This window comes from Talpa europaea (genome assembly GCF_964194135.1).
Source record: "Talpa europaea genome assembly, chromosome: 6".
Classification (NCBI taxonomy): domain Eukaryota; kingdom Metazoa; phylum Chordata; class Mammalia; order Eulipotyphla; family Talpidae; genus Talpa; species Talpa europaea.
Window position 1 is genome coordinate 56,444,965 of NC_140072.1, and position 20,431 is coordinate 56,465,395.

At 49.4% G+C, this 20,431-nt stretch overlaps 1 protein-coding gene across 14 annotated transcripts in view; it reads right to left on the reverse strand.

The window, feature by feature from the left end:
- Positions 1-20,431, reverse strand: part of DYSF (dysferlin) — a gene marked incomplete at both ends in the record, with an annotated part of 204,204 nt that overhangs the window by 137,982 nt on the left and 45,791 nt on the right. For 8 of the 14 annotated variants that reach the window (XM_084235744.1, XM_084235740.1, XM_084235742.1 and 5 more), the window contains 9 exons: positions 396-499; positions 2,339-2,465; positions 4,559-4,674; positions 5,268-5,298; positions 7,942-7,992; positions 8,650-8,712; positions 9,137-9,265; positions 11,336-11,544; positions 13,251-13,365. In XM_084235744.1, coding sequence (XP_084091870.1) covers positions 396-499; positions 2,339-2,465; positions 4,559-4,674; positions 5,268-5,298; positions 7,942-7,992; positions 8,650-8,712; positions 9,137-9,265; positions 11,336-11,544; positions 13,251-13,365 — 945 coding nt within the window. Of the gene's footprint in view, positions 1-395; positions 500-2,338; positions 2,466-4,558; positions 4,675-5,267; positions 5,299-7,941; positions 7,993-8,649; positions 8,713-9,136; positions 9,266-11,335; positions 11,545-11,881; positions 11,975-13,250; positions 13,366-20,431 lie in introns of all 14 variants that reach the window. The other 6 variants (XM_084235751.1, XM_084235745.1, XM_084235747.1 and 3 more) reach the window with 1 other exon arrangement.

Below are 20,431 nucleotides of genomic sequence, written 5' to 3' on the forward strand. Positions count from 1 at the left end.
GAACAGAAACACCTAGGAATAAGATGTATACTTCCACCACACTGGACTTCCTCTGCCCAGCTTCTGTCACAACTTTTTAAAAATAATTATTATGGTTTTATTACATATATTTTTTAATATTTCCCTATCTTTATACCTCCACATCTGGTTTCTATACTATTGCTTCATTTTCCCCCATTTGTCCCTCTATCCATCGTCCATCCTCTGTCTATCCCCATGTCCTCCTATGTATCTGTCCTGGCCCCCTGAGCAGACCTGTCCATGTGCGCATGCGTGGCAACCCCAGCCAGTGTGCACACTCAGTGGCCGCGTGCAGTCACAGTGCCCAGCACGGTCCACAGGGATGCCCAGTGCTCACCCTCCCATAAGAACCTTCCCACGCCCTTGCTCCTTACCATTTTTCCTGCAAAGCTGACTTCCATGAAGGGATCCACCAAGTTCTTCTTGTTACTCTCAAAGCCAAAGATCTGCTTCACGTTGTCCATCACAGCATCATCCACTAGGGAGAATACAAAGGTCACTGCCTGCCTGCTAGCCCGCCTCCAAACCCAACTTTCTGTCTTCTGGTGGCCTTGGGGCCCCTAACCCCTTGGGGTGCCTCCTAGGAGGGAGTACCATCTCTAAACAGAAGCTCCTAAGGGCACCAGACTGCTTTCGTACCCAGCCCCAAGAGCACGGTCACTGTTCCCTCCACTCTCAAAGCTTTATAGAAAAGGCCACCGATTGACTGATTGATTGATTGATTGATTGATTGATCGGTTGTTTGGTTGGTTAATTAGAAACCTACATTGCTAAGGCAGTAAACAATCCAGAAAATAACTGGAAGTCGCCATAATAAGACACCATTATTGATGCCTGCTTGACATTTTCCTTGATATGCATCAGCACAGTGATTTACCTAAGGTTAACCAAAAGAGTAAACTCTTTTTTGAGAAGAGTTTTTAATCTATGCTGCTCCAAACCAATACTTTAGTGAATCAGCCATATTGCTTACATATGATTGGGTAACGGATGGATGATAGATAGACAGACAAATAGTTATGAATTTATGTAGATGTATATATATATATAAATGTATTTGAGTGTATGAATTAGAGGGAGAGCAGGGAGACAGTTAAAGATTACACACTAGCTAAGCCCTACATCAAGACAACAAATAACAAGTAGCAAATAATTATGCTCTGCCCACCTATTTCCTTTCATTTATACTTAAACAACATTGCAGAGAACTAAACACAGAGCACCCTCAGCTTGAACAAAGCCAACATTTCTATTTCCCCAGACCCTTGGAAGCTGACCAGCCTCATTTCTGCAGTTTCAACCAACAAGTGCAAAATGTTTTTAAGTGCGTATTTTAAGGCCCATTTAATAGCCATTACTTATTTAAAGGCTTTCCATGATTTTGGTTCAATTAAGCTTGTACAGAAGGAACCCATTTCATTTATTGATGTCATTAGCCAAAGCAAAAACCCTCAAACAATTAGCTTTTTTGCAAAACTTGTAAACAGAGACCCAAGTTGCAAATGTTCTCACTTACTCTGCTGTGGACAGCAAATGGCTTGATTATGCTAATGAATGCTCCCAATGTTGGCTCACAGCCAGCCACTCAAACCACACCAGGAGGCTTTAAAAACTACCAATGTGTGAGTCCAACCGCAAACCAAGTGAATCTGAAACACCGCAGTGGGGCCCGGGCGTCTGGGCTCCTTTACAGCTCCCCGGGTGATTTCAACGTACAGCCCAGGCTGACACCCACAGCTCTAGAATATTTGGGATTATTCCCCCGGTACTTATTAAACACACAGGGTGGGTCTGGTACTGAGCTAGTCACTGTGAGAAACCAGACAATGGTCACACTGGCCTTCCTGGGAGGATGAGGAGAGGGCCAGAGTTAGGGTGGCCCACTGTCCCAGTTTACCAGGGACTGAGGGGGTCCCCAGGACTTTCAGTGCTAAAACCAGGACAGTCCCAGGCAAACTGGGTAAGTGGGTCACCTGGTGGATGAGTGTTCCCCCAGCCCCAGATCTGCCAAATAGGAGGCTGGGACTTCCTTGAGAAGGGAAAGAAATCCGTGAGATCCAGCCCTGAGTGCAGAACAGAGGGGCCAGATGGTACTGACTCTCAGTGGGAACCCAGAAAACCGGCCCATGGAATAATTAAACAGCCAGACTAGACCCAGGAGATCTCTGATGAACCCTTGGTGAAGAAGCAGGCCCACGGGCGGCAGAGAAGCAGCAGAGGGCCAGCTTCTCCTTCGCCCGCAGGGAACCAATGCCCACTGCCTGGCCCAAGGTATACCCTCACAATGCAGTGGCCTACACGGGAGCCCCTGACTCACTCTGTGGCAAGTCCTCAGCCCTGAAGATCTTCAGGCAGAAGTGCGCCCCTCGAAGGGCCACGCCGGTTGGCCTGAGCAGGTTGCCTTCGATGTCCTCCTTGTCTTCAGAGGGGTCTTTCCTCTCCAGCTACAATACAACCAGATGTGATCCCTTAATGCCCTCCTGAGCACAGCATTTTCCCTCCTCTTCTGCCAGTTCAACTTAAACCACTGAAATATACCTCTTGAAGGAAGGCAGATCTCACCCTGCCACCCTGCCACTAACTAACATGTAATCTGGGGCAGCTTCCTCACCCTGCAACCCCACTTCCCCCCCTGGCTGGCAGAGACACTAATAGCGACCGCACAGGCTGCTGAAGGATCAACATCGGTGATTTGCAAATGCATGTGACACATAGTAGGGCTTCAAAAACCAGAGTCTCCTTTCCACTTCACCCTTTAAAAAATAACGCAGAAGTGACAGGTCCAAGCTGGCCACTTCAATAACATCTATTCATCCCCTTCCATTGCTTTCAGGAGGAATGGCTTCATCAGGGAAAAACAAGATTCAAATTAATAGGAAGAGGGGGGAGGAATATTTTTGAAAATGTTCAGAAATGCCATACAGAAGGGAAGGGCAGTACTGGACTGTACGGGATGAAAACAAGGACAGGTGCCTTGGGTGGAGCTGGTCCAGCTGAGTTGTGGTGGTGCCTCCCCCCCACCCCATGGCACCCTGGACTCTCCTTCCCCTAGCCTTCCCCTTATCTTCCTATTAAAGGGGGTCTTCACCATCAACATTCACATGGAGCTTGTCCTGTGCCCCCTGATTGCACTTGGCTTTGCCTACCTCCCTACTCCCTTAACCCGAGATCCACTTTCCCCACCTCCACCTTTTCTCTCACTCCTCCTAGTCACCCCATGATGGCTGGGGAGAGAGGCCACACCTCGCAGCAGAGCCCCTCCTCCCTCCATCATGCTTCACCTCTCCTTCCCGGAAGCCCACACCATCCACAAGTCCCACGCCCCCTAGCTCTCATTGCTGGCAGCCACCACGCCAAAGACACACACTCGCCTTCATGGGTGACTGCAGTACCTGCCTCACAATTTGCCTACTCAATCTCCTGTTCTCCCAGAAGATAAGCAACATCCACACGGACAACTCACTCACCCAGACAGGCCCTTGTCCTCCGCCGACAGAACCACCATCTCCCTCCCGGTTAGTGTGGACACATGGTTCTACCTCCAACTCGGGCACCATTTCCCTAGCAAAACCCTGACCTCTAAAAACCTTTTCTGAAGACAGTTTCCAACACCTTCACCTCCTCCAAGCCCCTTCTCACACAGAGAGGCATCAGCACAGCCTGGCACGCAGCAGGCACTCAGTCGACAGTCACTCGTTCTTTGCTGTTCTTTGTTCTCATCATTCCTGGCTCCATCCTCCTGAGCCCTCCCCACCCAGCAGCCATGCTCAGGTGCCCTGGCTACCTCAGCCTCAGTGTCCACCCTCCTGCCTTGGCCACGTCTGGCACTTCCACCTTCACCTGCCTCTCTCCTGCTTCTAAGTTGCTGAGTATTATGAGACTCTGCCACAAAGCCCCCAATCCAAATAGGCACTCTTGTGTCTGCTCAGAAATCCTTCTGTTTAGGCATAATCAACCACTCATTCTGCTCCCATAACAACAAATCCAAACCACATTACATCCCCTCTCCCCAAATATACAGCAGGGCCTATCCCAGTCTGAGGTGACCCCAGTCTCCAGCATCTCCTGCTTGGGGCCTTCCAGATTTAGCACCCTAACTGGGCCAACTGAGACCCCTTGAGGGTCAGATCTTCCAGAAGGCAAGCTGGACCCATCTCCCCAATCTAAACACCTCTCTCACCCTCACCTCTTATAATTTTACTTACTGATATGTAAAGATAATGACAGGCAATAAACAATTCTGACAATTAGACAATAAAATTCAGGCTACAATATAATAGAGAGATCACAGAGAATGATTTCACTTAGGCAAAAAAGGAAAAACACCCACGTCTATCCTGAGAAGATAGGCAAGAATATAATAACAGTTCTCTCCACATAGTAAATTATGAATGATTCGGGGTTTTTTTATACTTTTCCACAAACTCTACATTTCTCATAATTACACTGTATTTCTTTTAAATCTGAAAAACTGTTTCTTTGTCGCCTCTACTGTTTGGGGGAGGCATAACGAGGAGGACCCAGAGAAATCACTCACAGGGGCTTCGTCTCCAGGACCCAGCACACAGAGGCTTGTTTTCAGGTAGCCTCTGGCCCCTGCAGAGAAGTCCTCCGGGTCTGAGAGCAGCAGCCACTTCCTGAGGTAGGCATGTCCTGAAAGAGAGGAGATCCACTGATGGTGGCAGAATCAAAAGGACCCAAGACTGCAGCCATGTCCAGGAGCCTGGGATGGGGACGGTGGATACGAGGACTCACCCACTGGTATGTGGCACAGGACTCACATTCTCGGGTCAATAGGTACTTTGAGTGTTTGTGTGAATTGGGGCCAGAAATGCTAACAGAGACCCCTATCAGAGACTAAGGCCTCCACGCCCTCCACCCGCCCCCTCAGGAAGCAACCCGAGTAGCAGAAGCCAGGATATGGAGTAGCCCTACATGTGTCATCCAAATGACCTATCCCAGTCTGATGTGACCTCAGTCTCCAGCAACTCCTGCTTGGGGCCTTCCAGATTTAGCACCCCAACTGGGCCAACTGAGACCCCCTTGAGGGTCAGATCTTCCAGAAGGCAAGCTGGACAGGGAAGATGAAAAGCCTGTCCTATCTTTCCTACAGCTCCCACCGCCTACTCAGCTTAAGCTACACATCTAAATTCTACACTCCCAAGGAGGATGGGTGAGTATTCCAAGGAGGCAGCCTCTGGAACCAAAGTGCTAGCTATGGCCAAGGTGAGGAGAAGGTCACTCACGGGGCTCTCTGTAGATGGTCCCCACGTCCATCTGAAATCAGAGGAAACACACATCAGACTCTTGCCTCCAAAGTGTTTTAAATAGGGGCCTCTCCGGTGGCACAGCGCTGTGAAACTGTCCGCAGCCTCTGTAGCACTGGTTTGATTCCCCGCCGGCCAGGGAGATTCCCACATGGCGCAACAGACCTCTCCTGTCTCGCCCGCTGCTTCCCTCAGCAGTGTATTTCGGTCTGCCTATCTGTTCTGCTCCCCGCTCTATCTCTGGTGAATTCTCTCCCCATCCCGCACCTCTGGTCTGTACCCCAGTGCTTGTATAAATAAATAAAAATCTTTTTTTAAAAAAAGTGTTAAATAGAGTATGGTGTGTCAGTCAATCCCATAAAAAGTCACCTTTTCAAGAACACTTAGAGACGCGGGGAAGAGTCACTTGCTACTACGTGGAAAGAAGGCAGAAGACATTTTGATCAGGTTGGTGAAGCGTATCCATGTGTAGGAAAGAAAGAGCAAAGGAAACACAGCAAAATGGTAGCTGCGCTGTCCCTGGGTGGTAAATTTGGGTGACTTCTATTTTATATTTACTCTTTCCTGTATTTTATAATTCTCTATTAAAAAGTCAGATTAGCAGGACGTTGATGGGGACGGGGAGAAGGCTGTGCCTGTGCAGGCAGAGTCCACTCAATTTTGTTATGAACCTTAAACTGCTGTTAAAAATAAAGTATTTTTTATAACATGGTTACTTTTACAATTAGTTGTAAAAAATGAAATTTTTTTACTTAACCCTTGAGTTCTCAGATCGAGAATGTGTTTCATAGATGAGAGACTGTGTATAATTAAGACCCTCACAGCAACATAGTGACAGAGATTTCAGCCCATTCCTCTAAAACATGCTCTTCCAGGAAAATGGGCTTAGTTTGCTTATATTTCATTTGAATAGCAGGGGGGAGTAAAATATGTCGGTTCCCTTTCTTCCACTTGATACATGCTTGAAAATTTGAAACATTAAAAAGACAATTAAGAATTACAATAGAACATCTGTCCTGAAGGTCTCTACCACTAGTTTTGTCTTTGCTTTACAGTAAGAGCCACCTGACGAGCTAAATAATACAGTCAGTGCTCTGGTTCAGCTTTATGGAACTCTCACCTCTGGACTGTCTGGGACAAAGAAAGGGTCAGGATCCCCTCTATCTCTACTTGTCCCCACTTTGTTCCCCCAGACTCCACAGCTGAGGCCCACATCTAACCCAGGGGGTGAGCTCAGGCATGGAGCCCCCGGGGTGGCTGGCCCCAGATGCACATAATCAGGAGGAAGACTGCCCAAGCTCAAATCACCTGCTGCCTTCCCAGATCTAAGGACAAATACCCATTAAAAGAAAGAAGTTAGGGCCTCCCTGGTGGCACAGGCAGTTGAGCGGAGCACTGTGAAGCTGTCCACAGCCTCTGCAGTGCGGGTTTGATTCCTGGCCGGCCAGGGAGCTACCCACATGGCGCAGCAGACCTCTCCTGCCTCGCCCGCTGCTCCCCACAGCAGTGTATTTCATCAGTTTGCCTCTTCTGTTCCCCGCTCTGTCTCTGGTGAATCCTTTCATCCTCCTGCTCATCTGGCCTGTACCCCAGTTCTTGTATGTATAAATAAATAAATCTTTAAAAAAAAAAAGTAAGAAGTTAAATTCATCTGCAGGATATAAGATTTCCCTCCCCTCTCTTTTTGTCAGAACATTTTTATCTTAGAAAACTTATAAATATAAGTACTTTCTGTGTATCTTTGAAATGGATCTCTTCAGAAACCCAGTAAGCCTGTGTCAGCTTTATGACCAGAATGATCTTCCTCAAGGCTCTCCCATCTCTGGAAGGGAAGAGTCTGTGTCCAGTGTGCTCCTTACTCCGAGTTGTAAAACAATCTCTCATAAAAACACAAGTCTGTTTTTTTTCCCGTTTTTTTTTTTTTTTCCTCTTGGGGTAAAGTCAATTAGCTAGCATAGATAATCACCCCAAATACCAGGTAAAGGTAGGATGAGGGCGGCCTCCCTGGTGGCACAAGAGGTTAAGTCTCAGCACTATGAAGCTATTGCCAGCCACTGTACACGAGTTCAATCCCTAGCCAGGGAGCTAACCCACATGGAGCAGCAGACCTCTCCTGTCTGGCCTGCTGCTCCCCTCAGCAGTGTGTTTCAGTAGATCTGCCTGTTCTGCTCCCTACTCTGTCTCTGGTGAATCCTCTCACCCCTCCCCACCTCTGGCTTGTACCCCAGTTCTTGTATGCATAAATAAATAAATCTTTAAAAATAGAGGTAGGGTGAACCGTGCGCTCCAACTTGAGGACTAGCTATTATCTTCTTGAGAGCATGTATGGAATGGGTGATATCTGCTTGGCTAGATGAAAAGATTTCTGTCTGTCTTTATGATCTCTTAGTGGATCTAGTGGATCACCTGTGATGGGTCACCTCTGGTTTAATGATTATTTGATGATAAAAGTGTTTTCTTTCTCTGTTACCCTTTTGGAGGGAATTTCTGAGTGGGGAGAAGATTTTGTTTTGTTTAATTTTTTTAATTATACTTCCCCAACAGAGACCAAGATGGACAGGCTCTCTGGAGCGCCAGTCTCTGCAGAGCACCCACACAGCCTCCACCATGAGCAAGTGAGAATAGACAGTTTCCAAAGAAAACAAATGATTACCCGGAACTCCCCAATAAGAGCATCTGTTCTGAGGGAACGGGAATCTACCACCTGGAGAGAAAGAGAAATTAAAACTCATGTTGAAGTAAAGGTTGGCCCAAACAGGCCCCAACTCAATAGTTCTTCCTTCACAGATATTAACAGCCCAAATTTAACATTGCTCTTGCTGTAGTCCAGAGATGTTCTAAGCAATGTTTACCCCCCAAGAGCCCCACACGTAGGTACCATTATCCCCACTCTACAGATGAAGCAACAGAGGCACAGACAATAAAGGACATGGATAGAATCACACAACCCTTACAGGGCACAGACAAGACTAGAATCCACAATTTGGCTCCAGAGTCCAAGCTTTTAATCACAAAGCTTTCAGAGGGAAAGAAACAAAAGAGAACTGAGGTCCACAGAAAGAAAATCTTGGCCAGAAGCAGGCACATGCACAAGCAAAATAAGATGTAAATCCAAGTGTGCACTGCAAGATTTCAGGACCCTGAGCTGACGCACCTGAGGGGCTGTGCAACAGGGGTGGGAAGTCTCCCCAGTTGACTGGTGCCTCCATCAGCACTGCTAAAGGCATTTCTGTGCCAGCAGGGGGCAACTGTGAGCTGGTCCACATCACCCATCCCCAGGTATAAATGCTTCTCTCCCACTCATGGTCACACACTGACATGCACACTGACCAGGGAGGACACCTCGCCTGCTGAGACGTACCGTGATGAAGATGGGTTCGTCAAACAACTCTGCAGGGGAGTCAAACATGTTGAAGAAAAGCGTCTGTTGGTTCAAGGTGAAAGGGAGACAAATGAGAGCCTGCTGACACTCGGCTGGGTGGGGGGTGGGGGGGTCGCCCACCACCCACAGCCTTCAGTCTGGTCATTCCGGCCATTCAGTCCACACCTACTACCCACACTGAGCTCTGGAAATTCAACAAGTTCTGGGGCGTTGCTCCCCTGACTTCACAGAGCCTGTCATGTCTGGAGTGGGTTAGGGGTTGGCTGACCTAGAGGGTCACAGGAAGGTGGAGTGATTCCAGGTAGGGACACAAGCCAGACCCCTCTCTCCTGTTCCTCAGAGACCCACCGAGGATCTCTCCAAAGTTAGCACCATCACCAAAACTGAGCGAATTGCCATGTGTCTGCTAGACACTTCCAGTTTGGAAGGTCCCCCCAAGGTCCTACCCTAGCGCTCAGTCTCCCACCTCATTGAAGATAGGACTGTTTCCTTTGTGGATCCTTGTCCGCTTGGTCTGCCCAGCTGCAGTGACCTTGACCACAGGCTTGATGTTCACTCCTGGCAGTTGACGCCCCTCAATCACCTGGACCCTGATCTGAAAGCCAGGAGGGGGTATGAGCAGAAGGAAGGGGAGCAGTCAGAGGCCCCCAGTCCCCTATCCATTCCCACCCCCACGAGGAGAGAGAGTCAGAAATCTCAAGGACCATCCTCACTGTATTAAAGGGGAATTTAAAAGGAAAGGCATTAGAAAGGAATTAAGAAAAGCATTGTAAGAACAATCTTATTTACCCACCATGGTCACCTGCATTGACAAAATCCCTGGTTCCACATGAAAGCTGCCAGGCTGCCCCCAGCTCATTTCATGCAGCCGTGGGCACAGCCCCAACAAAAGTGCCCCCTTCAAAGCCCTTGACACTGGCGGTTTTGAGGGGCTTGAACATTCTACTCCCTCAGATGTCACACTTGCAGAGTGAGGTGACTCCACCTTTCTTTATAAGATATATACCTCTTTCTTGCATTCTGAGAAATAAACTAAGAGTTCTTGACATTGAACTTTAAGTAAATACAGATGTTAGGAATATCTGTGCTTCCAAATTTAGACAAAAAATTTCATATATTTTAATGGAAAATTTATGACAAAAAAATGACAAAATTTTAATGGAAAATTTATTTAATGGAAATTTTATTTAATGGAAAATTTTATGACAAAATTTTAATGGAAAATTTAGACAAAAAATTTCATATATTTCATGGAAAAATAAGATTTTTACTGGTACTAATCACTAATCAGAAGTTATTGTTTATTGAGCAACTGATTTTTCAGTGCAAGACTTTAGAGGAATACGTCATTAGGAGCAGTGGGAAGGTAGATGAGTGATCATTATTCTTTTCATTTTGCTGTATTTTCCAAATTTTTTACAATAAATGAATATTCATTTTCTTAGGGAAAAAAGGCAGTAAGAACATGTCTTAGGAATAATAATAAGGAGATAGCATTTTGTCTCTCAGGCAAATCTAATGGGGTAGCTAGGGTTTTTGCTTAAATTGCCATGATTTAGAAGTGAACTATCTTTTTTATAATTTATTGCATTTAATAAATAAAGATTTAAGTTCCTGTTTTTAACTTTAAAAGCAGTTCTGAGGTATCTCAGTGCAGTAGGGAGCACGTTAGTCTCATAAAAGTAGATCTGAAGAGTTAAATATCACTAAACACAATGACACCAAAATGGAAACTTCTGCAGAACAAAAAAATAAGCAAAGGACCAAAATGAAAAGATAAATAAAATGGAATCAGTTTGGTTAAAAATATGTCAAAAGGTTAATGTTAATAATTTTACTCTGGGGCCTCCCCGGTGGCGCAGCGGTTGAGCGCTGGGTTGCGAAACTGCGCGCGGCCTCTGCGGCGCCGGTTCGATCCCCGGCTGCTTCCCGGCCACCGGAGGAGGGTCCCACATGGCGTGCAGACCTCTCCTGCCGCCTGCTGCTCCCCTCAGCAGTGTACTTCGGTCCTTCTGCCTGCTCTGCTCCCCGCTCTGGCTCTGGTGAATTCTCTCACCCTCCCTCCAGCACTTCTGACTGTACCCAGTGCATGTATAAACAAAACAAACAAACAAACCAGCAAACAAATAAATAAAAGCATGCCTCTATAAAAAAATAAAAAATAAAAAAATAATAATAATTTTACTCTGTGAAGAGCAAATTCAACTTCCACTCTGACTTTCAGAAAAACCCTTGGCAATAAGGACAGGAAGGGATATAGGAACCAGTGGGATCTAGTCTGAGCTTCTTAGATCTGGAGACCTTCCGCAGGTCTGGGTGGGCCCAGGGCTCCCTGCTGATGCCCACGCAGCGAGTCCAGACCCGGACTTTGGAGTTAGCTGGCCAAACTCCGGTCAGGAAACAGGTAACACATGCAAAGATAAGCTGGATCTCCACAGTGACCATTTTTGAAGAGAAAACCAGGGGCTGGACAGTGGCCTAGACTGAGTTCCCAACACGTGATCACCCCATTTAGCATCCGCCCGGGGTCCAGGGCAACCACGACTTCCAAGTAGCAGAGACTTGGATCTTCCCGGAGGCTGGACAGACAAGCAGGTCCTGTTAGCAGTGGCTGTTGCTAAAGAGGAGACTGCAGTAGACAGCTAGACAGCGGTCGACCCATCACCTGGAAGTCCTGTGGTTTGTCGAACAGCAGCTTTCGGGGTGCAGGTGTGCTTCTCTTCCTTTTGCTCCCTGGGTGGTAGGGGGGAGGATGGGAAGGTGGCTTCCTCGGAGTGGTGGGAGCCCCTGGACCTGGGGCACCATTCTGATCCAGAAATGGCTCTGCCTCATCTCCTGTGAGCCCCTGGTCATCCATGTCCTCCTCTCCTGTGTCTGGGAGGAGGGGGTGCCAGTGAGGTTGGGTTCCCCAGCCCTGCTCCAAGAACCCAGGCCAGCTGACAAAGGGTCCCACCACCAGCCTCCCCTGTCCCTTCTTTTCCCGTCGATGAGCCAGAGTGGATGAGGGAGAAAGAAGAGAAGCTTCCAACAGCTGAAATCTGAGGGTGGTCAGTCCAGTTAGTCAGCAGGAAGGAAACAGAATGGCCCTCACCCTCCCGCCCCAGCCCCCGTCCTGCAGGACAAAACCCTCTTCCAATGGAGTGCGCTGACGTGGCGGCAGGTGAGACGGTTACAGGTGGAAGGATGGAGACAGCTCCGGCCTGTGTCTCACCCATGGGGGCCAGCCACTTCTTTCCAGAGTATCTCGTGTCCATGGTGCTGTCACTCAGCAGGGACCACGTCTCAGCCTGGCTCTGTCCCCCACCTGGCATGTGGGGCAGGACGCCGCCCCACGGGATAAGGAGGAAACTGGGTGAGGAAAGCTCACCTACAGTACCCAACCCCACCTGCCCTGCCCACCTGCCTTGCCTGGCACGAGGTACAGAAAGAGTTGCCACATCTGCTGAGGACTGTCCCTCTCAACTCTTTCCAGGCAGGACTGGGAATTGGTTATGTCTAGAAGCTGCCCCCGAGGGGCCTGTACCTAAGCTATCAGATCTACCTCTGAGGTGGTACCAGAACACTGGGGGCCCTCCACAACCCCACCTCCTCTAGCCCTCTCAATCTGTACCCCAGTTCAGAGTGATCCCCATCTCCAAGCTCAGACAGTGCTAAGCCCCAGGGAGATGGGCTCCCTCTCAACTGAGTCCCACAGAGCTCTGGGCTTCAGGACAGGCTTAAGGCACACCTGGGAAGGGGCTGCAGGGGTTAGAGCTGTGTCTGCTTCTAGCTCCCTTCACCATGAGAGGAACTCTAGAATTATTCCCATGGGCAAGACCCCACCTGCTCATCTGTGCCATTCCCTCCCCGCACCAGCTAACAGACCACAAGGAGGCTTCCAAACCCAAAACCCCCCAACCCCACCCCTAGAGGCAAGCCAGCGCCCCTCAATCCTTCCCCACCCTCCAGGCTGGATCCTTGCTTGACAAGCACAGCGGAGGCAAGTCAAGAGAGCTGAAGCAATCTTGCGACTTAGCTAATTCAGTCTGCTCATTTCATAAATAATAAAGTGTAGCTCAGAGAGGGAGAGCAGCTGGCCCAAAGTCACACAGCTACTTGAATTCAAAGGCAACAACTCATGTCCCTGAGTCACAAGCTCCTGATTTCATGGGTTCTTTCAATGTCACTTGCTATTACCAAAGGCCTGTTAGATACCAGGGCAGGGAGCACTGAGCTCTGGGGGGATCCCTCCCCAGCATAGGCACGCTCTGTAAAGCACCCATACACCTGGAGCTGCACAGTGCAGAGCACCCAGCCTGGGCACAGCCCCCTCCCTGAACAGCAGGGTCAGGGAGGGTGTCCTCAACTAGTCCTAGCAGCATCTGGGGGAACATGCCTCCAGTCCTTTTTTCTGCATGGTAGAAGGCAGATCCCAGGACTCCCTACCCAGCGGTGTCCACTCTCTCCAGACCCGAGCAGCCCCCAACCCAGGGAAAGGCACCAGGGGTTGCTGAAGGCTCACTGTGGTCTCCCATCCCCGGGCTCAGTGTCAACACTAGACTTCTCCCCTGAACCCTGCAGGGCCAGGGTGGGCGCCTTACCAGCCACCATATCCAAGTCAGGCAGAGTCGGGGAGGGTTGCAAAGGCACAGAGGGTGGGAACAGGGGCACGGCCCCTGGGAGCGGCGTGTAGGATACCTGCAGGACCAGCGAGGCCTAGAAGAGAGGGTGAGAGGACAGCAGGTCAGTGTTGGCCTCAGACCACCGCCCTGCAGCACCCCGGTCATCCCTTCCATTCCACCAGATGACAACAGCTCTGACAGGGGTCGGGTCTGCAGGAGGTTGTGCCACCAGCATAGTCGGGGGTTAAGAGCAGAGAATCTGGAGACAGGTTCCACTACTCAGGAGCTGTGCAACCTGGGGCAAAATCTGTAGCCTCTCTGTGCCTCAGTTTCCTCATCTGTAAAGTGGGGGGTAGAATAGCAATGGAACCTTCTTCATAGGGTCAAATGGGGAGTCAATCACCATGGAGCATGTGGTAAACCTATAGCATGTGTCACTTAGGAATGGTTCCATCAAGAGTGGGCGGCACATGTGGCAGCGGCCCAGCAGGCAGGGTCTAGGTGTGGAGTGGGCTGCCCCATCTAGGTGTGTGCCACTCATTCCATGACTTTTGCACAATGATAAAATCACCTAACCACATGCCCATCTCAGACCACAGCCAATCATTAGGTAACATGGCTTCATAAATGAATCAGCACTCAAACCTTTCCTGTTGTGTGTGTCAGCTCTCAGTGTAGGCCCACACGTTCAGGAAGAAGCCCCTGCTCAGCCATAGTCACCCACATCCATCTCCACAGTGCTTAGCCTTGATCTGTGTAGGCCCCTCAGCTAGCACTGAGCCATCTTCTCTCCCAGCAACACCCCTGACCCCACCTCACCCCCATCTACCCCACCTTTGACCCACTGTTCCCAGGGTAAGGCTGTTTGACCCCCACCCACCTGACCCCCTCAAGAACCGCACTGTTCAGAGCAGCCCCTGAGTCTGAGAAAATACTCAGCTCAGCAGGCTCTCCAGCCTCGCGGCTCCTAGGCCAGGGGAATGCACATCCAGCAGGCATTCTGGGGCAGCCTTTTTACTGATCAAAGTAATAAATGTGCCATTTAAGAAAGTATTCAGCAATCAAAAAAGATAAACTGATGCCATTTGCAGCAATGCGGATGGAACTAGAAGGAATTATGCTCAGTGAAATAAGCCAAAAGTAAAAAGAAAAATATCGATAGTTTCACTTGTAGCAGGAATATAGGGGAACCAAGTAAGACAGCAGTGTAAGAAAATAAAAACAGTACAAAACACAACAAAGCAAAAACAGACAGTTATAAATCAGAGACATCCTGCAGGGGAGGAGGCAGGAGAGGGATCAGAGGGAGGGAGGGAGGAGCACAGGGGACTGAGGTGCTGGTGCACGGGTGCATTGGTGAAGGAAACTCCATGGGGACTACACCTGAGGGGGTGGGAGGGAAGCAAATATTGTTTTACAATGATGTAAAAAATAAAAAATAAAAATAAAAATAAATAAATAAAATTCACCCAGTGAACAAAGCCAAAAAAAAAAAAAGTGCAAAAATCTTAAGGGGGACAAACAATGCAGAAGAAAACAAATGATCATAATTTCACCACTGTTCACATGTTAGTATAATCCACTCCAGTGTTTTTTAAACAGTGTACAGCTTTGCTATCTATAAGATGCTTTTCTTTAACTTTTTTTTAAAGAATTATTTTTTATTTTACTATGCATAAAAGAGCTTGGGTGTAGGCCAGAGGTGCAGGGGTGAGAGGATTCACCATAGACAGAGTGGGGAGCAGAATAGGCGGACTGACTGAAATACACTGCTGAGGGGAGCAGGGGGCCTGACAGGAGAGGTCTGCTGTGCCTTGTGGGTTAGCTCCCTGACCGGGGATCGAACTCATGCTACAGTGGCTGGTGATAGATTCATAGTGCTGAGACTTTAACCCCTGTGCAACCAAGGAGCCCACTTTTCTTTTACTTAATATTAAACAGCAAGCATTCTTAGGTTTTGATCAACACAATTAATAGTGCACAGTGGCCTCTGAAAGTGCACAGCTGGACTCCAGCATAATTCACAAGACCACACTCTCTATCGAGTAACGTTAGGGATATTCAGAAATTCCTGGAATGAGTTCTGGTCCTGAGAGAGAAAGGGCTGAAGGTTCTAGATGAATCCGGATCTGGGGCTGGAATCTTCCTGGTTAGGGTATGGGAAGCAGCAGCCAAGCTAGGGAAGGCAAGGCGGTGAAAGGTGGGGCCCAGAACACTGAGGAAGGAGACAAAATCCACTCAGCATCCCAGAGGAATGGGGAAGAGACCCAGTAAGATGATTGAGCTCCTTTATGGGAAGCATTGCCCTAACCGCCATGCAGGTCCCGAAATCACCACCAGGTGTCGCCACATGAAGGCGTGTGGCTGACAGGACACCCTTGGAAAAACTGATGGAACTTGAATGGGGTCTGTGATTTAGATGGTAGTGTTGTAGTGACATTAATTTCCTCATTTTAAAGACTGTGTGTGTGGCTACCTCTTAATCAGAAAAAAGGCACGCTAAATTCAAGGTGACCCACCAGGAAAGTGCAAGCTCATCTCAAATGGTTTAGGGCAAAATTCTCTTTGTGCTACTCTTGCAGTTTTTCCTCTAAATCTTAAATTATTTTAAAATAAAATGTTCCGGGCCTCCCCGGTGGCGCAGCGGTTGAGCGCTGGGTTGCGAAGCTGCCCGTGGCCTCTGCGGCGCCGGTTCGATCCCCGGCTGCTCCCCGGCCACCAGAGGAGGGTCCCACATGGCGTGCAGACCTCTCCTGCCGCCCGCTGCTCCCCTCAGCAGTGTACTTCGGTCCTTCTGCCTGCTCTGCTCCCCGCTCTGGCTCTGGTGAATTCTCTCACCCTCCCACGCTTCTGACTGTACCCAGTGCATGTATAAACAAAACAAACAAACAAACAAACAAATAAAATAAATAAAACATGCCTTTATAAAAAATAAAAAATAAAATAAAATGTTCAAAAAATATGAAGAATCTGCTTCTGTTATAACCACAAGAATGTCACTCAGCAGAGCCTAGGAAAGTGTCCCACCCAAGCATGCTGAGTCCCACACTCCAGAAGTAGTGTGAGGAGGGAACAGCCACACAGTTGCCAGGCCCCATACCAAATGAAAATGTGGGCCACTTGTTCAAAAATCATTTAAAATGTCAAGATGGTCACATTAGAGTATTCAATCAAGCAAGGAAAGGGAGTCAACTGTCCACAAAGCTGGGTGTTTCATGGGCCATGACTTGGGCCTGTATCTGGAAGGTGGGGAGTGGGGGGGGGCCCAACAGGTGTGGTCTGCCCATTCATCCGTTCCCTCTGCAAATATCTACCAGGCACCTGAGAGGGGCCAACACGGCACGCTGCTGGGATGCTTGCACGGGCAAAGCAAAGGCTCCTGCCGCCATGAAGCTAACCTCTTACTGGAGGAGAGAGACAGTAAATCGTCAACAAAATAAATACACAAATTACATAGTGTGTTAGAAAGAAAGGAAAAGGAAAACCAGGGCAAGAGGGAGCAGAGGAGCACAAGGGCAGATTACAGTGCTAAATCCAGCGGTCTAAGTGGACCCCAGTCCGGTGAGAATAGAGCAAAAAGTGCAGAGGGCATGCTTTGGCTGCCCCTCAGGCCCAGGGTCCTCAACAGCCAGTAGCTGAGATCCCCTCCCAGGGCCAGATCCCCTTGAAGAGCATCCCTTCCTATTTCTTGGGGTTTGTGCCACCTACCCACCACATCCACACCACCTAGAGGATTTGGGGTACCCTCTCAGTGCTGTGTGTTGAGGTGGAGGTGTGGGCATGTAACCGTTCCCCACTGTCTGGGTGCCAGCGCCTTAGCAGCCCTCCCAGGGGAACAGGACGGAAAGTGGCCCCAGAACCCAGCATCTTCTGTGCATTTCCTGAGCATCAGATGCTTCCACTGACAGACCCACACTGACTTCTGAAAGAACTGGCAACATCCCCGTGGCTCCAGGCAGGTGAAGGAGACTTCCAGCATGGAGCCATCCCCTCTTCTATAGCCCAGCCCATCCCAGTAGCTTGAGAGGATCCAGAACTCAGGATCAAAATTGATGTCACCACCAGAGGGAATCAACCCTAAGCGCAGGCTCTGGGGACCCATGCTTTAGGACCAGGGGAGGTTCACACTGGAGGCCTTTAGCTCTACTGGGGATCTAAATGAAAGGGGGCTTATCGGTGGGTCCCACTCAGGTTCAGGACCTCCATGATGACATCACATACACACCTCGTCCCCCACCCCTCCCCTTTGCCAGACTTCACCAAAGCGAAAGATTTTCTTCCTATGAGATGTATGTGAATTCCTTGCTCTCCCAGACCATATAGCATTCCCAGTAAGACCCCCTTTTGCCCCCCACATTGAAATACACCACTGACAGCTCTGTTTCTCAGGTTTCCAGCCACGACACCACCATGCAGTCATCCTACAAGACGATTCCCAGTTAGTCCAACAAAACCTGTTGCCCTGGAGCAGGGTGACATGTCTACCATTGGGGTTCCATTGTCAATAATACCAAAAGAACTCTGAAGGGTCCTATCTAGTTCCCAGGCTATGAGAGCCCAGGAAACCAAAGGCAAAGGCAGGGGACAACTCATGGGGTCCTCCTACAGGTGGTGTGGCCTGACTCCAGGGCCTTTGTCCACCCTGCCATGCTCAGACCCGCTGCTTGCCACCTACTTCCTGGGCCCCAGCATGAAACTCAGCAAGACCAAAGTCCACCTCCCGCACACACTCTTCATTAGTAGACAGGAAAGCCCCATCTGTGCCCCAGTCTTCGTCCCCTGCCCTCAGACAATATCCTGAGGTGGTGGAGGCTAAGGCTAAGAGGTGGCTTTGAGCTGAGGTAGGGGAGGTTGACAGCACCCTCAAACCTCTTGAAAGAAATTCAGGTATTCAGGCCTCCCTGGTGGCACAGGTGGTTGAGCGCCACACTGTGAAGCTATCCGCAGCCTCTGCAGCGCAGTTTCAATCCTGGCCGGCCGGCGAGAATCACACATGGCACAGCAGACCTCTCCTGTCTCACCCGCTGCTCCCCTCAGCAGTGTATTTTGTTAGTCTGCCTGTTCTGTTCCCCGCTCTGTCTCTGGTGAATCTTCTCAAACTCCTGCGCATCTGGCCTGTACCCCGGTTCTTGTATAAAAACAAATAAAATCTTTGAATAAATAAACAAATAAATCTTTAAAAAATATTTTTTCAAAAAAAAAAAAGAAATTCAGGTATTCACCAGAGCACGTGCCCACCCCCTCCCTGTCCCAATGTGCAGTGCCCCCCAGTTCCCCACAGGCCATGACGCCAGGTTTCATGTGTTCTTACCACCCACAGTGTTTCCCTTTCAGGCTGAGGTGATACAGACACAGTACTAACTCCCTCATCAGAAGGCTGCCATCACAGTACACGCATACGTTACTCCTTTCTTCCACGTGTGTCTAGTGCCCCCGTGGCCTACAGCTCCCCCAGCACAGGAGTAGTGTTTTCTCCCTCAGTCTAGAAGCCCTCTAAGGATAGATTTGGCACCTTTTCATGGCATACCCTAGTATGCCATATGTGAAGAGATTTGAGTGAGAACACTGAGTGACAGGCAAGCCGAGTCCATGGCCCCAACAAGTCTTCTGGCCTTTCTGGCCCCTCCTCAAAGTCCTTCCAGGGTTTTCTGAGGTTCCCACAAGCCTTATCTTCACTTCCATCACTCAGCAGCAGGTTCCTCAGCCCTCAGGCAATCTGAGAATACCTGGTATGATCTGTCTAATAGTCCTTGCCTAAAAATCGAGCCTCTGTAAGTGGCCGGTGAGAATCCTCACTTTGGACAGGCCTCCTGTACCTCCCACTACAGTGCAACTGCCCTGGGTCCCCCGCAGGAAGTCCCAGTCAGAGGATCCTGAGACCTGTTGGGGCTGCCTATGACATCGTGCTAATCACAGGGACAAGGACATGGACCTGCTCCTCTCCACAGGCCCATGATACCTTCAGAGCGGCATAAAGGGAGACCCCACCATTCCCAGGCTTTGCTCAGACAGGGGTAAACACCAACCAAGGCCCAGCCCTCCCTTCACTCATCACCTTCTGTTTCTCAGTCTTTCTTGGGAACATGATTTGTGAAAGATTGGCCAGCTTTGCAAATATCTAGGGTCCCAGCCCAGGGTAAAGAAGGCAGCAGGTTCCCCGTTAGGGAATGTGAAGCACAGAGAGAGCCAGGAAACAAGGAGCAAGGAGGCCTCCAGGGAAGGTCGCCAGGCTGACTGGGCCCCACGGACAGGGAGCAAGTGTGAAAGCAGGGCTGGCAGGCCTGTGAGCTTGGAGGGGAGCAAGTACTGGAGAAGCTGCAGCAAACACTAGTATCAGGGGTGCATATAGGGCTGGAGTGGGGAGACGTTTAAGCAGTTCAGCCAGGAAGCCAGAAACCTGGTTGGAGGCATTAGGGCCCAGTATACAGCAAAGCAGATGGTCCCACCCCTGAGATGTGATGGCAAGCACCAACCAGAGCCCCTGATTCCAAACACCTCCTCACCAGATGTCTGGACCCCCACAACTCTTCCACTAGTGCCCCACACCTTGTGAGTTAGCAATGGTCCTCTTTAGGACCCACAAAGGGGCAGTACCCAAAGTCTTTGGAGTCTTTCTTGACTGTGGGAAACATTAGAAGACCAAAGAGTTGAAAGGGGGGGCCAAGAAAGAACTCAGAAGGCGATAGAGACAGACTGGATACCGCATCGAACCAGAATGTTCCTCAGTGAGCACTGTCTGAACAAGGAATGGACTCTTGGGAAGGGGACTTTCTCCACCAAAGAGGCATCCCATGCATCTCTGGTTGTGTTTTGACGTGTACGATGCCTCGGTAGAACATGAGAAGGGCAGTGAAGCAGAAGTTCATTCAAATCCCTTCGCTCTTCTTTTTTTTAAAGATTTATTTTTATTTATGCTTACAAGAGCTGGGGTACAGACCAGATGTGTGGAGGGTGAGAGGATTCACCAGAGACAGAGTGGGGAACAGAACAGGCAGATTGACCGAAGTACACTGCTGAGGGGAGCAGCGAGCGAGTCAGGAGAGGTCTGCTGAGCCATATGGGTTGCTCCCTGGTCAGGGATCGAACTCATGCTGCAGTGACTGTGGACAACCTCACAGGTTGCATCTGGGGAGGCCCTTGCACCACCAAGGAGGCCCCAA